Source organism: Zonotrichia albicollis, chromosome Z, assembly GCF_047830755.1.
Source record: "Zonotrichia albicollis isolate bZonAlb1 chromosome Z, bZonAlb1.hap1, whole genome shotgun sequence".
Lineage (NCBI taxonomy): Eukaryota > Metazoa > Chordata > Aves > Passeriformes > Passerellidae > Zonotrichia > Zonotrichia albicollis.
Window position 1 is genome coordinate 46,021,246 of NC_133860.1, and position 18,326 is coordinate 46,039,571.

General features: G+C 38.0%; 1 protein-coding gene across 4 annotated transcripts; it reads left to right on the top strand.

The window, feature by feature from the left end:
• Positions 1 to 5,595: 5,595 nt before the first annotated feature.
• CD274 (CD274 molecule) lies at positions 5,596 to 18,087 on the top strand. Of its 4 annotated transcripts, XM_074533002.1 has the most exons (11): positions 5,596 to 5,903; positions 7,012 to 7,218; positions 7,373 to 7,440; positions 8,185 to 8,231; positions 10,275 to 10,343; positions 11,029 to 11,379; positions 11,838 to 12,119; positions 13,312 to 13,422; positions 15,025 to 15,075; positions 16,023 to 16,088; positions 17,057 to 18,087. In XM_074533002.1, exons 5-11 carry the CDS (start codon positions 10,289 to 10,291, stop codon positions 17,077 to 17,079), a joined length of 939 nt encoding a protein of 312 aa, XP_074389103.1. In that variant the 5' UTR covers positions 5,596 to 5,903; positions 7,012 to 7,218; positions 7,373 to 7,440; positions 8,185 to 8,231; positions 10,275 to 10,288; the 3' UTR covers positions 17,080 to 18,087. The 4 variants fall into 4 exon arrangements, with proteins under 4 accessions (XP_074389103.1, XP_026650062.1, XP_005488228.2 ...); XM_026794261.2 differs by having other exon boundaries at positions 7,373 to 8,231; XM_005488171.4 differs by lacking the exon at positions 7,373 to 7,440.
• Positions 18,088 to 18,326: the final 239 nt, after the last annotated feature.

Genomic DNA, 18,326 nt, shown 5'->3' on the forward strand with positions numbered 1-18,326 from the left:
TGGATCCCACATGTTGTTTTGGGGTCAATTTACATTTAAAATGAATCACTATTTTTTAATATCTTATAAAAGATCATATTGTATAAGTACATCATATTGCTTCAAGTGTAAGCTTCTACTTTATTAATAAATATTATGGTTTTCAGAGAAAGATGGGTGAACTGATAGCATCCACATCCCAGTATTTCACCTTAAGAATATATATAAATGCTTTAAGTTAAGCTGTTTCATTCTGGTCCTAGCATGACCTAACTTCTCCAAGCATTTCTAGTCACAATTTTGTCTAAAGCAAATAAATCAGGTTATATAATTTTCTACAAATAGCTTGAAACTCTAGCAGAAAACTCCACATCACGGATTTTAGTCACATATGGAAAAGACAAATGGCAATCTTCCCTCTTCCCTACACTCTCCCCAGTTTGAAGCAGGGCTACATTCTTCCATCCCCTAATCACATGAAATTTAGTTCTCTCCCCTGCCCCCACTGAATCTTTTACACCCAATTCAGCTGTACACTTCATGTATTTTCAAAAGACGGGGATTTTCTAACATGGCAGATGTGTCTGCAAACACAGTAGGAATCGGAGATGATCAGGTGTTTGTAGTGCTAGAAAGAAATATACTATTGTCAGCATAACTATTGTCAAAAAGAAGAAATTCCGTGAGGGGAAGTTCCTGAAGAACAACTTGCAAAAATTTTGGACATTTATGTATAATTTTGAAAGGGCATTTTTGTACATGCTTTCAAAGTTTGTTTTTTATAAATGCCTGGGCATTTGAGCTAGAACTAGCCAAGGCAAAGACTGGCATTCAAACTCTGCAGCTACCTCTACAAATGTTAGCTTGAATTCAAGCACTTTCCTCAACTTTATTTACCCAACAGAGAAGCAGTTTGTGAAGCAAGCTTCCACTGTAATTTCACTATCAATCTGTCAAACTGAAAATCTTCCTGTTATTTGGATTTCCAAAAACCTTGGGGGTGGGAGGAGCACCTCTCTGCAGGAGGGGGTAAAAAATTGAACACAAAACTTGTGGTTGCATCTAAGAAACATGTAACACAGCACAGACAGAAAATTATGTCTTCAAGTCATGCAAACGGTTGCTCTTCCTTGAACACTTAAGAGTTATCCACTCTTTTATTATACAATCTTTCTTGAAGCTATGTTTCTTCTTCTTAGGTCACATTCAGAGTTTACTTGTGATCCTACAAAACCCACTACTGCACACTGCTTTATAAACTAGAATACGCCATCTACTGGCAATTTAGTAAATTGGAAGTTCTTCCATCACTACTTTAAACATTCTAAAAATTTTACTTGTGTTCAATTTAAATGCAAAACTAAAGGAACGGACTCCAGCTAAATCCTGCAGATTGCATTCCAGCACTTGGCATATAAATATTATGAGTAAGTTACAAGATATTTACAATAAATCAGAAAGCTAGTGCTATACTGTAGGTCTGTTCAGCACAACTTTCTGAGCCCTAATCAAAATGGTTTTCCTTTTTCTCTGTTGTTATTTTCTTATTTTATGAGAGGGAATAAAACATCCCCATGCCCTATTCTGAGGATTCTAGAAAAATTCAGCTGCAGCTACCTGATTGAACTTAAAGAAAGAACTGTTCAAAAGATTTTTTAATGGTGGGAGAGTTGAAACATATTTAACTCATATATTTTAAGAGTATAAGATCCATGTTTTAGCAACTCCATTATAACATATTCACTTTAACATATACATGTTTCTTAACACTGCAGTGTTAAGAACAGCTCAGTAACACAGCTCAACTTCAACATAAATGTACTTTTCAAAGTAGGTTTCCAAGCTTCCCCCCTCCTCCCTCAAGCATTAGAAGCAAAAGGATGAACTCACATGAACTTGTTGCTTAAAGCTTCTTATCTTGCTCCACCTTTCATCATGTGTCAGAATGTTTTCATGACATCATCATCCGTAATTACAGGCTGGCTTTGAAATCCAAAGAAACTAAATTTTCATACTTTTCATACTTAAATTTCTGACTCAGTATTTTTAACTAAATTTTCATACTTAAAAATACTGAGTCAGAAATTATGCTCTGTCAGTTGGCCTTTAAAACAGTGATACAAATAAGTGCTAGAATTACAAAATCACAGAATATTCTGAGTTGGAAGAGACCCACAAGGATAATCAAGTCTGACTCTTAAGTGAATGGCCAATATGGGGATCAAATCTACAGCCCTGATAATAACAGCATGCTCTAATATCCAGAATTCTTTTGGCACTAAAGAGTATCTCGTTCAGTTTTCCAACTTGAGTCTGTGAGGATACAAAGCACTTTGAACACCACCTCACAGTATAATTTGACATCTTGTCTTACTGCAAGAATTAATATTTTTCCAGAAACTGTCTACTCCTTCAATTTGCTGATATCTTGATTTGCAAATGCTGTTTTTGACGATATTTATTTTCTAAATTCAGGCATTTTCCAAATAGTTTGGTTTAAAAAATACCAAGACAGCTGTCTTTCCATTTTTCCTTTTTTGTTTTTACTGGTAGAGCAAAAATAACAAAAAAGTAAGGAAAAAAAAAATTTCTCTTGTGGAAGCTTGCTTAGCGTTTTTACTTGAAATAAAAACTTGAAGTAAAGAACTTCCAAGAACTTGAATTATTGTAGTGATATTTTGAAAAAGTCTGTGACTTTTTGAAGTATTCAACCAGTATTTAATTTCTCTCCTGGATCTCTGATGCAGCAGAGAACCAGGGTAGAAACTTATTGGTATACCCCAGCTCCACTCAAGATGGCACTACTGCACTGGCAGGCACTGACAGGTATTTAACAAGACTTCATCAGAGAGAATTGTGATTGATAAATTTGTGAGACTATAACATTCTTTCAAAGCAGGTTACCAAAGATACCATCCACTTCACCCGCCAAGCCCGTTGCAACCAAGCAAACCATTTTGGTCTGTCCAAATCTTTCCTCGAGGAGAAAGGAGTTTCAGAGTACAGTAGACCTCTGTAGTGCAGCCCTGGCAAACCTCTGTGTCACAGAGACCTGCTTTCTGTGGAGGGGTTAGCACCATGGGGCAGCAGATTTCAATAATACAGGAACAGCAAAGGGAGAGGTGGAGGAACAGAACTGTGACTTTTTGCTAGAAAAACAGTACAGGTTTCTGAAGAAAGGATCTAGGACTTAAGAAGGTGCATGGAGAATGGAGATTAGTTTCCATAGGGCATAAGAAACCACTGTGATTCTTGCCTGTGGAAGGGAGACTGGTTTGAGCTACATCAGACTTCAAACACTGGCAGGAGCCCACTTGCAGCAGGGGCTGCAGCTCTTGCCTCTCTTGGTCGGTACCACTTGTGGCTTGAATTATGTGATTTCACTGATATTGTAAATATTCATGGCACCACACTGGGGGATATAGCCTCTCCTGTTCTAATTCTCAGTCTGTCAGGTCATGGTATGGAGAGTTAAAAATCAGACAGCATCATATATTGCACAGTGCTGTTAGATTGTCAGCATTTCTGGAGGTAGGCAGTATTTCTCTAGTCCAGAAAGCAACAGGTATTGCTGCCATTAAAAAAGGGCCATGCAAAGTGATCAAGACATTTCAAAGTAACACAAATCTGGTATCCATTAGACAGGCAATCATGTCTCCCTTGTTCTTGTCATATTTTTTAAAATAATATTTAAATTATAAGGCCTATTTTCTCCACAAAGAGCTGGTCCAAAAATTATTGAACCTTGGAAATGCTGACTGTGATACCTAATTTTAAAAAAAAAGAGTCAAGTGAAAACTGAAATAGTTATAATTTGAGCTGATGCAGATATTTATTAGGTAATTTATTTGTGATTTTTACATGACGAGGAAGAAAGAGGAACACAGAACTAGAACTAGAAGAAATATTTGAAAGAAAGAAAGTGTTCTTCCTCTTATCTTTATATGTAATGCACTTGGATGAATCAGTTTGAATTCTACCATAATGACTTGAATGTTAAACAATTCATTATTCTCATCAATTATATAATCCAGGTTGAGAAGGAAACATATTATGCTAGAGATAGCTTGCAGAACTAGTATCTGGAAAGTAGGCTGTATCTGTATCAGTCTGCCTGACTGATTTAATTGAAATTGAAAGATTATCTACAAAATTGAATTCCAAAATTTATCAATCAAAACAGTTAGTTTGAAAGAAACTGAAGAAATAAATTGAAGACCAATGTCCTGAATTTGTAGTATTTAGCAAGCCAATTTCCTTGTTTTACAGTATATTTACTTAAGTATGCCAGAAGTGTACTGACTGTAAACATAGATGACCATAAGACATTTTAACCCCATAATAACTAATTATTTAACTTGTAAGAGTAACTTTTCCTTTTACATTTTAGGAATGAATGTTCAGCAAAACAATCCAGACTTCTAATATTTTACATTAATGAAGAAAGATTATTGCAACCTTGTAGATTTTTACCTATTTTTTTGTTTTACTCTTTGACTTTTGAAAATAGAAACTGTGTGAAGGAAAATCCTAGCAGCTACACAGAACTAAGATAAGCCTGTAGCTTTGACACAGCATTTTTTGTTTGTTGTAGGGGAAGTCCCTATGTTACTGGTCTTCTTAGTTAACTTAAAGCATTTATCATAAACTAGAAGCTTCCACTTCATTCTGGGAATGTTTTTGCAGTCATTTTTTGTTCTTACTGAAAAGAAACTTCATAGCTTGGCTTACGATTGTTTTGTCTGGTTTTATGACTCTTTTGTAACTCATGTACACCACATAGTTGTGTAACTAAATTTGTCCTTTACATGTTTATTGCTAAACAATTTGAAGCTTCTTAAAATATGAGCTTCCTCTAAGTCATCTGTTTGGGCTCCTACCTGCCTTGAGACCTCTGTGCTTCCCTGTGCTTGTGGAGGTATGTCTCTGTTGGGCTGATATCCCATGGGAAGGGCCTGGAAACGACAGGGACAGCACTCTTTGTCTGTCTGTCTGAGGCATGTGCAGAGGAGTTTTTATTGCATAACCTAATATCTACATTCTCCTTTCTGAGGGACTCATGTTATGTGTTTTTGGAAGATTTGAACACAATTAAACCGATTGCTGCTAAAAACCTCCACATCAATGTGCTGTATCAACAGAAAACCTGATGGCTTCCAGGTAGGGATTCCTGTGGTTTCTCAAACACCTGCTGTCTTATGGCCCACAAAACCATTAACTTCATACTGCAGGTGGCAGTACCTGATGCTTAGGGTATAGAGAGCACAGGGGTTTCGGTGTCCTTCCCCTCCTTCAGTACACATTTCTTAGACGTCTATGCTACCACGTATCACAATTTTGTATTTGATTTATATTTTACCCTGTAAATACACTCATTAGTAAAACACTCTCATAACCACTCTTTGGTTCTTTGGTAATGTCCTGAGTAATATTCTTATTTCAGGGTTGCTTTCTCGCAGAAAAGTTATGGCTGATCTTGTTATGTTTCATAACATAAGAAACATTATCGCAGCATAAAAACTACACACAACACTGAATGTCCAGGTTGTATTATCATTAAATTGGAGGTTGTTTCCCAGAAGGCTCTTCAAGTGGCAGGGAACAGAGCTATTAAAAGAAATTACTTCTTTGTCTCTGGAGAAGCAGGACATAGCTCCGGGACTTCATGGATATCCTGGATACTGTGTCATTTCCAGTCCTCCGCATGAATAATGGAAATGCATTCGTTCAGAAAGTGGAAGCGATCCATTTACAATAAATGATCTCACCATGTTGAAAAGAAAGGATTAAGGACAGGCAACAGACGCAGGGTGAGGCAGTACTGATGTCGCTTTTGGTTTCGTTGTTTAGAGGTCGCGGCTCTCAGGAACAGAGAAGTTGCCTAGAGAACTCCCGGCTCCGCCGCGGCTGAAGCGCTGGGAAAGGTGAGGCGCAGGAGCACGGAACGGGGGTTTTCGGCACGGCCTTCCGCGAAGGGCCGCGGCGGGGAGCACTTCTCGGCACTGCCGCGCCCGGCGCAGCCGCAGCGGGGGGGCCGGGCCGGGGCCGGGGCCGGGGCCGGGGTGTAGCACAGCTGGTCCCACCGAGGCCTGTCTGAGATGGGGCGGGAGATGCTCCGCTCCGCTCCGCTCCGCTCCGCTCTGCAGAGCTGCGGCGGCCGCGGAGAGAGCCCCAGGCAGGGAGGAGCCGCCAGGCTGGGAGGAGCCGGACGGCGGCAGTGCGGGGCGCGGGGCTGCCGGCGGCCGGAGCCCGTCCCGGTGCTGCACCGGCCTGAGGTGAGCACGGCACCGGCGGCCACCCGAGCCTGCCCGGGGGCGTGCTCCCTGCAGGCGTCTGCTTGGGAATGCCCGGTGGCAGGCAGGACTGAGTGAGATAGGTGTCTGGGAAGTTCGGTAAAACAGGTGAAAAAACCCCAAAACTCAAATTCCACCACAGCAGTGTAGAACTGTGCAGTAAAATGTGCTTGTGCGGTGTGCATGTAGATGTGTATGTGTGTATATATATATAGGAGTATATGTGTATAAACAACAAAAATAAACAATAAGAACAAAAAGAAACTTAACAAAACAAAGCACCATCTCTCCTGGTCCTTTATTTGCTGCTAAAAATTTACATGAAAAATGCAACCCTGTGACTTCAAGGTAAGCAGTGAAAAAGCAGTAACTAATTTCCTGAATTTCCTGACATTGAAAGGTCACTGCATTGAAAGGTGGCTTCTGTGATCTCACGGTATCTAATAAATGTGTTTCAGTTTGTTACACCTTTTTTTTTTTTTTTTTTTCTTTACTGATTCAATATAATTTAGCCTGTTTTTAACAGCAGCAAAAAAAACCAGTGGAAATTAACATTTATCGGTCTCACCTACTGAGAATATCCACCTCCTCAATCTCCTAAAGTAGTTTCAGGTTGTTACAACCTAAATGTTACATTCAGCTATTTTATATACCACGGTTTCCACATTCATCTCACACATCAAGTAAAACCATGAACCTTATCAGTTTTGTACATTACGTGTTTTTTCTTCCATGACAGATACTGTGAGCAGGCTGTCAAGTGGAAAGAAGAAAACAGTGAAAATTTTTAGAGCGTTCATTTTACAGTGTTTTAACTCTGAGGATTTCAACCTTTTTCTGATGTGTGTGAAGACAACTTAAGAGAAGGAATTTACACTGAAACATATGGTTAGAGTTGTATTTTGTGCTGTTGACTCGGTTCTCCCTCTACAGTCTACAAGTTAATGTGAGTTCATCCTTTTGCTTCTAATGCTTGAGTGGGGAGGGTGGTTTTGTATTCTTAAAGGACTTCTAGAATCAAGAAAATGAAAAAGACAGTACTCTCTATTTTTTTTGCTAGCGTAGTACATAGGATTAAGAACTCTTTTTTCACTACACAGTAGCAAGGCAAGTGGCCTTCACTGCGTCTAAATCTTGGGAAGAGGATATCTGTCTTTGCAAGAGGAGGGTAGGAAATGTTTTTCCTGTTATTCCTATGTTATTTCTATTCCTATGACCTTTACGGACATGAGAAAATTGTGTGGAAAGTTCTAGTTGTTAGCAGCTTTTTGGTGTGGCTTGAGATTTATAATCTAGGGACCCTGAGTATGTGTAGATGGATGACCACCTGCAATTGGTATTCCAAGGACTAGTGCTTACACATAGCTTTGATTAGATTATGTGTTTTTAAAATGCCTATGGCATTTTATGTTCAAATTTTTGCAGCATTTGTCTGTTTGGTTACAGTGAACCACAGTTAGCAATACAGAATTTTCCCTGCTGGGGAACTTTCCAATAATGGGGAAGTTTCCTAAAGAAGTAGGTGTACTTACATCAACATTTAAGTTGTCACATGAAGTCTTTTGATAGATAGTTCTGGTTTTTCCTGTCCTTTTCATTTGATTGTGGCAGAAACGTGCAGCAGCAGTACTGAGGAGCAATTTGTACAGTTTAGAATATAATTTGCTTTTAAAAAACTTCCACAGATGTTGGAAGCTGGCAGGAGGACAGAAAAGACACTGTGGTAGGTACTGTAAGAAAAATAGCAAGCTTTAGTAAAGGACTTTGATTGATGTCAAGATCTCAAACTATCCAGAGGATTCTTCTGCTCAGGGTAAAACAAGAGAAGGTTCTATAATGGTTATTGAAGTGGTTTTCTTTTTGCATGTGCACCTGGATTTGACCTGGACCTGCATTTTTTTCCCTCTGAAAGTGAAAAATTGAATACAGCTGCAAACTTTCTCAGTCTTGAGGAAATTTGTAAGTAATAGTCATACTTTGTTTTGTGTATTGTAAAGCTTGTTTTCCTCTACAGTGGGAGAAGGCATTCTAATAAGTGTCAGCAATTGTAGGACATAAACATGGGTATTGGGACTATAAAAGCTAACTTGCTGTCTGTCTTCCAGGAGTTGATCAGAGCACCCCTCCTGGACATCATGCCAATACTTAGTTTTCCTGTTAAAAAGGTGGATAGGGGTTGCAGGCAGGAGTATGGGTATCTTTCCTGACTGTAGAGCACATACTGTTTGTTCCAAGCAGTGTACTAGTTCAAGCAGTTCTGCTTTGTTAAGAGCAGTCTACAGCCACTACTTTAAAACAAAAAAAAAAAAAGAAAGTATTTTGAGTCTGAGTGTGCTGCAACTCTGGTCCTTCTGATAGCGGGAGTGCACAATACCCAGTCAGTCTCAGTGGTAGGCTTGTCTCCAGAGTAAGGGTGATTATGGTAGTTTTGTGTGATGGGTATACCTCTATCTCGTTGGAGAAGCTTTACATTGGTGCTCTGGAGTGCTTGTTACTCTAGCAGGGGAATCATGATGGAGGCATACTGATGCATAGACATTCAGAGAAACTCTTGGGGACCCACAGGATTGGGCTGCAATTTTCTAGTGCTTTCAAGGACATCACTTGTGGCTAAGGAGTAAGGCTGGTACCTAACTACTTTTTGAAGCCTAGGATTTATCAGTTAATCAGATCTTGCACCCTGAGAGTCTTCTTTGAATTTTTCCTGTGCCTATTTTTAGACTATGCTTACATTGTTAACAATGTAATGGATTGCCTTCCTTTCTCAGCTCCATATGCATTGCTTGCTGCAAATCAGCTGTTGGGATTGGGATCAGGCAGCAGCACTCTGAGGAAAAGAAGTAACTTGAATCAAATTGTTAGAAGGAGTCTAGTTCCCTTAAGCCACAGCACAGTAAGGGCACATGTGTCTTATGAATTCAAGACAAAACTGTTTTTTCACTGTCATCATAAAGTTGACAATCAGAGAAGGAAGGATGAAACATAAAAATTGTGAAGAATGGCAGTCAAGATAGAGTTTCATCAGTTAGGAAGTGTCATGAGTGTTACAGTTGTCTAATTTCTTATACAGATTCTGAAACTACCACTAGAAAATAGCTAAAGGCAATCCTTCCTTATTTTGGTGGATGTTTGTGGGTCCAAAATTAGAACTTTATTTAAAAAAAAATTACCATTTTCTGCGTTTATGGCTTAAAATACAGACTTGCCAAAAGCAGTGGGTGTGTTAAGATTAAATGTATGAGTCGATATTAATAAGCATTTTAAAATGTTAAAATGTTGTGTAGGACTATAAAGCCTATATCAGTAAAGAGGGGAAAAACTTTTGACAGAAAAGGGAAATGACTTTTGTATTCAGATGTAAAGCAGCAGAAATTCAATGCAATAGATTCTGCTTGTTGATTGACTGGCTTTGTCACTGTTTTACAAAGGCACTACTGTGTGAACGGTTGATTCATAGTTGTTAATGTGTAAATACATGTTATGAAATGAACCACCTCATGAATTGTTTTCACAATATATGTAACTTTGTGAGCCTTCTGGTATGTACTGTGGGACCAGGGTAAAAAAGCAGGGTGTATTCACAGTATGTTAAAATAAAATGAACAGGTGGGGAAGAACCAAGTTCTATTTCCTGCACTGACAGTATAGAAAATTCTTTCATTCTCCTAATGGGAGCAACATTCCCTGTTATAGTTAGGCTACAACTGGGTATTTGTGAGTACTTATTCACTTATCAACAGATAATGATAAAGGATTTATTTAGCCATCTGTCAAGAACAGATGTTTAAAGCAAATAAAGTAAGATGTTTTTCCTGGACCCACCCATTCAGGAAGATTTCTGCCTGATTATCTACTGGGTGTAGTTTCATCCTGTTCTTAAATAGGGTGGGATCCAGTGTCTCCTGTCCAATTATTTGTGTGGATTGCTATGAAGTGTATTTGACAGTGCAACTCAGAAAATGAGTATTTATTTATATTTGTCTTATTTTTTTATTGGTTTAGGTTCCATCTGCATCATGGGAAGGCCTTTGTTTTTGTATGTATTTTTATTCTACTGGCATTTCCTAAATGGTAAGAAGCCGTAAAAAGCAGTAGAACAATTTTGGTGTGTTTTCTTTCCATGTATAAGCACAGAAATGTTAATTTCTCCAGTTTTCCTTCAGCTGCTAGCATTTGAGTTTTTTTCCCTTAATGTTTTAAGTGAAAAGGCCGAAGCATAGCTTTACATTAAACCAGATGCATGTATTTTGATATGGGGCCAGGTTAAAATCCCTGTCAGTGTTCCAGCAGAGGCACCTTTCCAAACAAGGTACCATTAGCATTACACCAAAGGTTTTCTAGACTCTATCAGACCTGGGAAATGTTGTGTATTCTTTAACATTGTGCGTAAAAAACAATTGGCATTTATATAAAAAGAACATTCCCATTGCTAACACTTGCCTGTTACCACAACAGAGTTTTCTCAAAGCAACAGCTGATGGCTGTGCATATACAGTTCACTGTTTTTAGTACAGCATCACACTGTGTGTGTACACAAAGCAGGTGTCTGCAGATGTGAGTGCCCATTGTGTGTGTATACAGCAGAGGTCTTGTGTTTTATCACATACTTGGACAACTACATACCAAAATGTTTAACTTTTCAGAACAGAGAATGTACTTTGGTCCTTAAAATTTCCTATGGATATGGTAAGACATGACTTTAAAGATTAGGTGTATTATTTAAAAACTAAGTTTTCTTCCAAATTTTGTTTTTCAGCTTTATTCACAGTTGAAGCTCCTCAGTCACTCTGCATTGTGGAACGTGGGAACAATGTGACCATGGAATGCACATTTCCAGTGAATGGGAAGTTAGAGTTTAGAGACTTAAGTGTCAGCTGGGATAAGAAAGATGAGTTGAAGCAGGTTTATGTACTTCGCAAAGGAGAGGAAGACCTCAAAAATCAGCACAATGACTTTAAGGGAAGAATAAAATTGTTGAAAGAGAATCTGAACTTGGGACAGTCTGTCCTTCAGATCACTGACGTGAAGCTCAGAGATGCAGGAATTTACCGCTGTGTTGTTGCCTATGGGGGAGCTGACTACAAGACAATCCACCTGAAAGTTAAGGGTGTGTATGCTGCTATCAGAGGTTCAATATTGTGATACTCTTAAAAGATTTCAGAGGAGATCCTGAAGTAAGATATATCTGGATTAGCACTTAAAAGAAACCTAATTGGAGACAGGGGCTATCTGATGGTGCTTGCACAGCTGTGTAACTTAGGCTTCTGTTTATGTTGAATCTGTGCTCTGTCCTTTAAACCTGCCATGACATGTAAGGAATCAGGTTGCAAATCATGTGTAGAGTACAAAGACCATAAAGCCTAATGAGCTTTCTAAACCACATCAAATTTGTAATAAATCCTGTACCTCCAGTTACAGACTCAATAGTGTTACTTACCTTTCCTGTCAAAATCCAAGCTGAAACTTGACCCTGGGGGCTGGGGAAAAAGAAAAGGTGTCTTTCCTTTAATACAGGCTGTTCTTCTAGCTTCCTATTGGAAATGATTTTTTTCCCCAATTGTTTAGCTCCTTACAGAATTATAAACCAAGGAGTGGAGAGCACAGGACACAACGAATGGAAGTTGACATGTCAGTCAGAAGGATACCCAGCAGCTGAAGTGATATGGCAAAATAGAAACTACGAAGATTTGACTTATAAGGCAAACACAAAATTTGAAACTGCAAATGACCAGTTGTACCGTGTGACAAGTACCCTCACAATCAAAAGTGGAATTGATGACATTTTTTACTGTATATTCTGGAATAAAGAGCTGCAAGAAAATACAACTGCCATTTTACACCTAGCAGGTAACACTTCTGAATTTCATTTATGGTAATACACTTCAAGGTGCTAATGTAATTTTGTCCTAGTCGAATTAGCTATGATTTGGTTTTTTTTCCAAATTTTGAAGAGGCTAGACAGAAATACCTGTGTCATTAAGTTTTGTTATTAATGTATACTTTCACCATACTAACATGTTCATCATGCATGTATGGTCAGAATTTAAAGACAGGAATTTTGTGTGACCTACAGGTATCTGGAAATTGAATCTCAATCTTTTAAAAGTTCCATTATTTGGAAGACATGTAACTCAGCATCTGAAAATTAAATCCTTCCATCTTCCAAGATTATTCTAGTTTGTTGATGATTACTGTCACGTAAACTTAAACAATATGGTCTTTTCCTGCCACTACAGCCTTTGCTTTGAGCATATTTAAATTTAAGTACTTGTATACAGATTTTTTTTCCCTCATAAAGTCAGAATTCAAGGAAAACTCCTAAATGGACAAGACCAATACAATTCCTAATTAAACCTTTTAACTGGGCAGCTCCTCTTCTGCTTTTGCTTTTGATTATTCTTTTCTGCATTGTAGCCTGATATGTTTTCAACCAGACAGGAGACCCAATCGAACTCAAAACCAGTATTTCTCTTTGTCAGACTGTTACTGAGGTCATTTCCCTGATGCAGTTCACCGTCTAGTTTTAAGAACACCTGTGCAGTCACGCTTTTTGGACACAACAAGGGTTTGAAACAGCCATGTTTAGAGTGAGAAAACCAAGTAATTCTTTCGATGGGCAAGTCTGATTTTAACAAGAAAAATATCTGGGATTCAAGGAGACCACTTACCCTTTCCATCTGGAGCAATCATTACCAGATGAAAGGAGCTGTGTCCTCTTTCTCAATTACCTTTTTCGTGTAATCCTGATGGGAAACTAAGGCAGCTGTAACACTCTGACAAGCAGGATTCTGATGGGATCAAAGGCACTATCACATGGAATGCAGAGAACAGAGAAAAATATTAATATGTTCTATCTTCCCCCCACCTTATTTGAAAAAAGTGTTATGTACACCATTAACACCTGACCTTAGACGCAATCTATAAAGTTGTTATTATGTCTTAATTGCTCATAGCAAAAATAATACAATGAAAATGAAAGGCAAAGGGAGGATCCTATGCAATTAAGTAATGTCTTATCTCCCACCTGTTTTTCTTGAAGATTCAACTGAAGGCATTCTCCAGACTAAGAGCAGACGCTTTGTTGGAGCAACTCTCATTGCAACTGCTTTTGTTGGATCAGTGCTTCTGTTTCTGCTCTGCATAAGAAAAGGTATGCAAATTATTTATTTTAGAGTGTCTCAGTTATTATCAATCTGCTTTGTTAATTCATCCTCACTGAGTGGAATGAGACGGTTTTTTACCATGTAATTTATTTCTCTTTCTTTACTGGGCTTGAGTAGATAGTAGCAAGTTGACAGAGGGAAACAGGTTGTCAACCCCTCACAAACCCCACTTAGCCATGTATGTTTGTTAATCTTTCCTATAGGTAAGGATGTAAGCAGTAAGATTAGTGTCTAATCTATTGCATCATCAAAGCACTTATTTTTTACCTATTGGGAATTGAAGGCTCCTGTTCTGTGTCTTCCTTTTTGACTGGGGACCAGAATGCTGATAGCAGACAGGATACTGGAGGTTTTTTAGTGGTTCTTATTCTGCATTCTCTGAAATAGATAATTGCACTGAACTGTGAGAGCACCTGTTTTTTTAAGTGAATATTTCATTGATTACCTTAATAAGTTTTGAGCTTTCTCAGTTCACTTCCTGAATTAAGATTGGATATTTTCAGCATCACAGTATGTACAAAAGCTAAAGCGTTTGGCAATAATTTGTTTTCACTTGCTAGCTAACAAAAGAAAAACTTGAAGAAATAATTTGTAGGTTGTCTGAGTATGAAAAGACTATAGCTAGCACCCAAAATAAAGGAAAAAAAGTTTTAAACTTGTTACTTAAACTGAAAGAAGTAGTGTTAATTTATTTTTCTTTCATAGGTGGGGTGGGGGAGGGGGGTGGCTATGGAAAAGTCCTGAGAAAAGTATTCATAAGCTTAACAGGCTTGCAGGTGATTCTAACAGGCTGCAAGAGGACTGCAGATAATCCTGCAAGTATAAGAATTTACTTGCCCTAAGAACATAATAGGAATAGGAGGAGAACATGAAAGTGGAAGAAGGGACAGCAAAATCCTTGACTGCTCAAAAGAATCCCACTGGGGATTTCACTGAAGGTCAGAAGTTTCCTAGGTTGCTTGACTAAGATTTATTGTTTGTGTGTGTGTGTGATAATGCACATCACATTAGCTTTCATATCTATCTATACACACATACACGTGTGAGTGTGTGTGTGTTTGATAAACTACAAGTTGATTCAAAAGCTAAGCTGTAAGTTTACACTGTAAGTGACAATAAGTTTTTATCTTGAATCCTAAGCTGTCCTGGGTTACTGGACAAGTGATCATTTCAGAACAGAATCTTCCCAGAATGTGAGCATTTTTCCCCTCAAAAAGCACTGAGAAGATGATCGCCTTTCTGTTCCCTGTTTTCTGATATGTTCAAATTCTGGGTGAAAAGATGCAGTGGGAAACCATTTGAACAAGTATTTTCCAGTGATGTTAGTGCATAGTATCAATGGAGTTCCAGCTTAGAAACAAGAAAAGGAGGTTGGAAAGGAAACCAACAGATTTGGAGTACCGAAGAATTTATTTTAGAGTTTTGGAAGAAAATTAGTATTTTGAGAACAAATGTAATTTGTTATTACATTTGTAATGTAATGGGCTATGTGATGTGTGCCCCTCCCACCAATGTGTTTAATCTCCTCAATAGATCTAAGGCAAGTATTTTGGGTTGTTTTTAAATTGTTTTGTTTTGTTTTGTTTCAGCTAGAGCAAATAAGGGCAACAGAACACCTGTGGCGAGTCCATCAATAGCAAGTATGTACATACGACATAAATCTAGCAGAGTGTGATTCTTGTGGAAATAAGAAATTCTCTTGCTTGAGAATTAACTTTGTAATGGTGACAACCAAATGGAGATTTAAATTCTATTTTATAATGCTTTCTACATTTCATTTACATAACAACTATAAATTACAATTGAAGAATGGCTTTTCACGACTGTGTCATCCTTTCAAAAGGAATGAAAAGCATACTTGTTCCAGGAACTGATGCACTCCTGATATGCACAAGAAAAGGACAGAGCAGTATATTGTGTTTTGGAAAGTCTGCAATAGGATGGGACAGGCTCCCTGGACCGTAATAGCTCAGAATGGCATCACATCCTGATGTGCAGACTTTTTGCTGCAATTTGAACTGTGTTGGCACATTCCTCTGTTTTTTCCAGTATCGTAGCATGCATTTGGGAGTCTTTGTCACAACATTCGTGACCGAGAGTTTGGCCCCCTTGAGAGAAACTCGGGGAAGCTTTAGTTTCTGTGTTGATATTGATGCTATTTACTATGAGCAAAGCTTAGTGGAAGGCCAGCACCACCATGACAGGTGCTATTGAAGGAAATGAAGAAAAGAGACTTAATATTTACAGCAGGAGTGAAGAGATTAAAATCCTTTTGCTGCCTGTCAAGATGGTTACTGGCTGACTTACTTTTAAGTTGTGGTATGGGTATTTGGAGACCACCACAAATTAAATTGCTGTGTGAAAACTGGTTCATGCTGGCTATTGGCATTTTTCTGAAGAAAAGCTCTCTTGAGAGTACTTGCTCAAACAGAAACAGCATTTACTGCTAATCTCATCCCTTGCTCTACATTCAAGTCACTCTAGATCCTGAGTGGCCTGAGGTGGCAGTTTCTAACACAGATCTATCACTATAGGAAAAGTTTAAGCTATGCTCACTGCTGCATATATATATGTCCTTTGCTTACAGAACTTGCAAAAGATAAGGATACACACAACTGCAGAGATGCTTTTTTTGAAGACAGAGAGCTGAAATGTAAGTATAAATGATGAAGGAAAAATTAGTAGCAAATTTTACACAGCATAAACCATCCTGGTCACTGGAGCATTGATTAAGGACTGGTTTATTTAGCCTCTTGTTTCAACAGACAGAGCCTTCAAGAGATATTAGAGCTTTGCATTCTGTGTCTTACAAACTCACCATCATAACTCATTGTGTACTGTTCGTTACATCAAAGAATGAATCTAGTTTTTAAAATAGAAAGATATACGAAGGAAAATGTGATGTGGAGATATATAAAACCCCAAACCAGTCGCTTTTCCCAGCTTGCGCTTTTGCTATGGAAAGAGTTGTTCGTGCATATCTGTAAGGGTGGTGGTGGCAGTGAAGGAGGGGACAGGAACCTGTCACAGCTACTTGAGCAGGTCTCAAGCTGTGTGATTCGCTCTCAACAAAGCAAGAAAATATATGAATCAAATATCTCAAATCTGTGAAACATCCTATGGTGTGGAACAGGAGGGTGAAATTATTGAAGTTTTTCTCTCACTTTCTTGCTGACTTCTAAAGCACTTCAATTAATTGCATCCCAAATCCCTCCCTGCTACACTTTACTACAGTAAACTTTCAGGTAAGCCTGCTGGTCCTGCAGGTGTAGATGTCCAAGCACAAGAGTTAGGGTCTGGGGATATGCCACTGGGAATACTGACAGAGGGAGCACTAAATGTATTTAAAAGAATTTTAAAAGGTTTTGAAAGAAAGGGGGACCTGAGCAACAGCAATCTCACTGTATTTGCTAAAGAGCACTTCCCACACTGGTGTATGTTTGAACTACCACTTTTATTTACTCCCATGATCATATTTTCCTGTTTGATCTTTTAATTAATTTAATTTTAGATGAAGGAAACTTTTTGGTACCTTCATACTCTAGGAAAGGGGTGCAAAACTGTGAAGTGTTCATCATTTTGTAATTTAATAATTTTTTCATATAATTCTTCCTGTTACAGATATGCAAATTGAGAAGACCTAGAGAGAACAGAGGAAGACTTTTTCCCTCTATTGTGAAGATTTGTCAGCTCAAATGTTCTGTGTTCTATATATTGAAGGGGATATAATTTTTTTTGTATTTATTGTGTGATGGCAATCTTCTATATTGTTGTAACACAGGAAAAATTTAAGAAAGTTAAAAAAATTATTATAGCATAAAAAATATTGAATAGATTCTGTATATGTGACTAGATAGTGAGGTATTTATTTAAACATCAAAGTTTCTACCTTCTCTAGGCAAATGTGTGTTTCAAAGATTTCATTTAATTAAATGTATCTTTCAGGTAAAGCACTTTAGGTCTATGACCATCATGAATTTCATAGCTAGCTCTTGATAGATCATCTTCTGAACCTTTTTTCCTTCCTTCTTCACCTGAGCTCACAATTTCCTGCACATAACTGGTTTTCCATAGTTTAAAGAATCTTTTCAATACTTTGATCCTCATAAAAGGTGCAACAACACAAATTGCCATACATGCAGGGCATTTTCATTATTAAAATACCAGATGCTCTCAGCTAAGCCTGAAAAAGATGATTTAAAATTCTTGGTAACTATGGTTTGGAAATTAAATAATACTAAGTTTTTTGATATTTTCTTTGAAAAGCATTGTGGGCATTTAATTTCCTCATGATATTGCTGGCACTACTTGGTTACTGTGCACTGTCTTCTGATTTACAGTCTGGGGATAATACAATTCTTTGGACATTTAGGAAAAACAGCCCTTGCTTTAGATTATAATTTTGTTTTCTTGGGAATGGGAAAAGGAAAACATACTTACTTCTAGGACATGAAATAACTGCACATGTGATTACATAGAAATGCTGAAGAAACCTGTTCTTGGTTCCCGTTTCACAAGTTATTGTTGTCTGCATTTTGCTAAGTGCTTAGCTTTTTGTGGGGGGGATCATACACAGGTGAAAAAAATGTATTACAATGGTACTCACAACTGTATTTTTTTAATAAAACATGTTTTGCTTTTCTTGTGGTTTTTCCTGCTTTCCTTAACCTGTCAGCAAGTAGTGTAAGCTCTATTTGCATATTTCTGAGAAAAAAACATTATCTAAGGTTTAGGTGTAGGAGAGAGTCTACAGCCATGACCTTCCTCTAATGGCTCCCACAAAGAACAGATGGCAGAGAACTGGAATCTCATTGAACTCAGATTTTATTTTTCATTTGAAAATAAATAATGTATTGTGCAGTCCCAAGAATGTGGACACAGTCGTCATTTG

Coding starts and splice junctions, on each gene's coding strand:
- CD274 (XM_026794261.2), top strand. CDS start 10,289: ATGGGAAGGCCTTTGTTTTTGTATGTATTTTTATTCTACTGGCATTTC. Junction 15,076..16,022: donor GGCGAGTCCATCAATAGCAA/GTATGTACATAC, acceptor CTTTGCTTACAG/AACTTGCAAAAGATAAGGAT. Junction 16,089..17,056: donor TGAAGACAGAGAGCTGAAAT/GTAAGTATAAAT, acceptor TTCCTGTTACAG/ATATGCAAATTGAGAAGACC.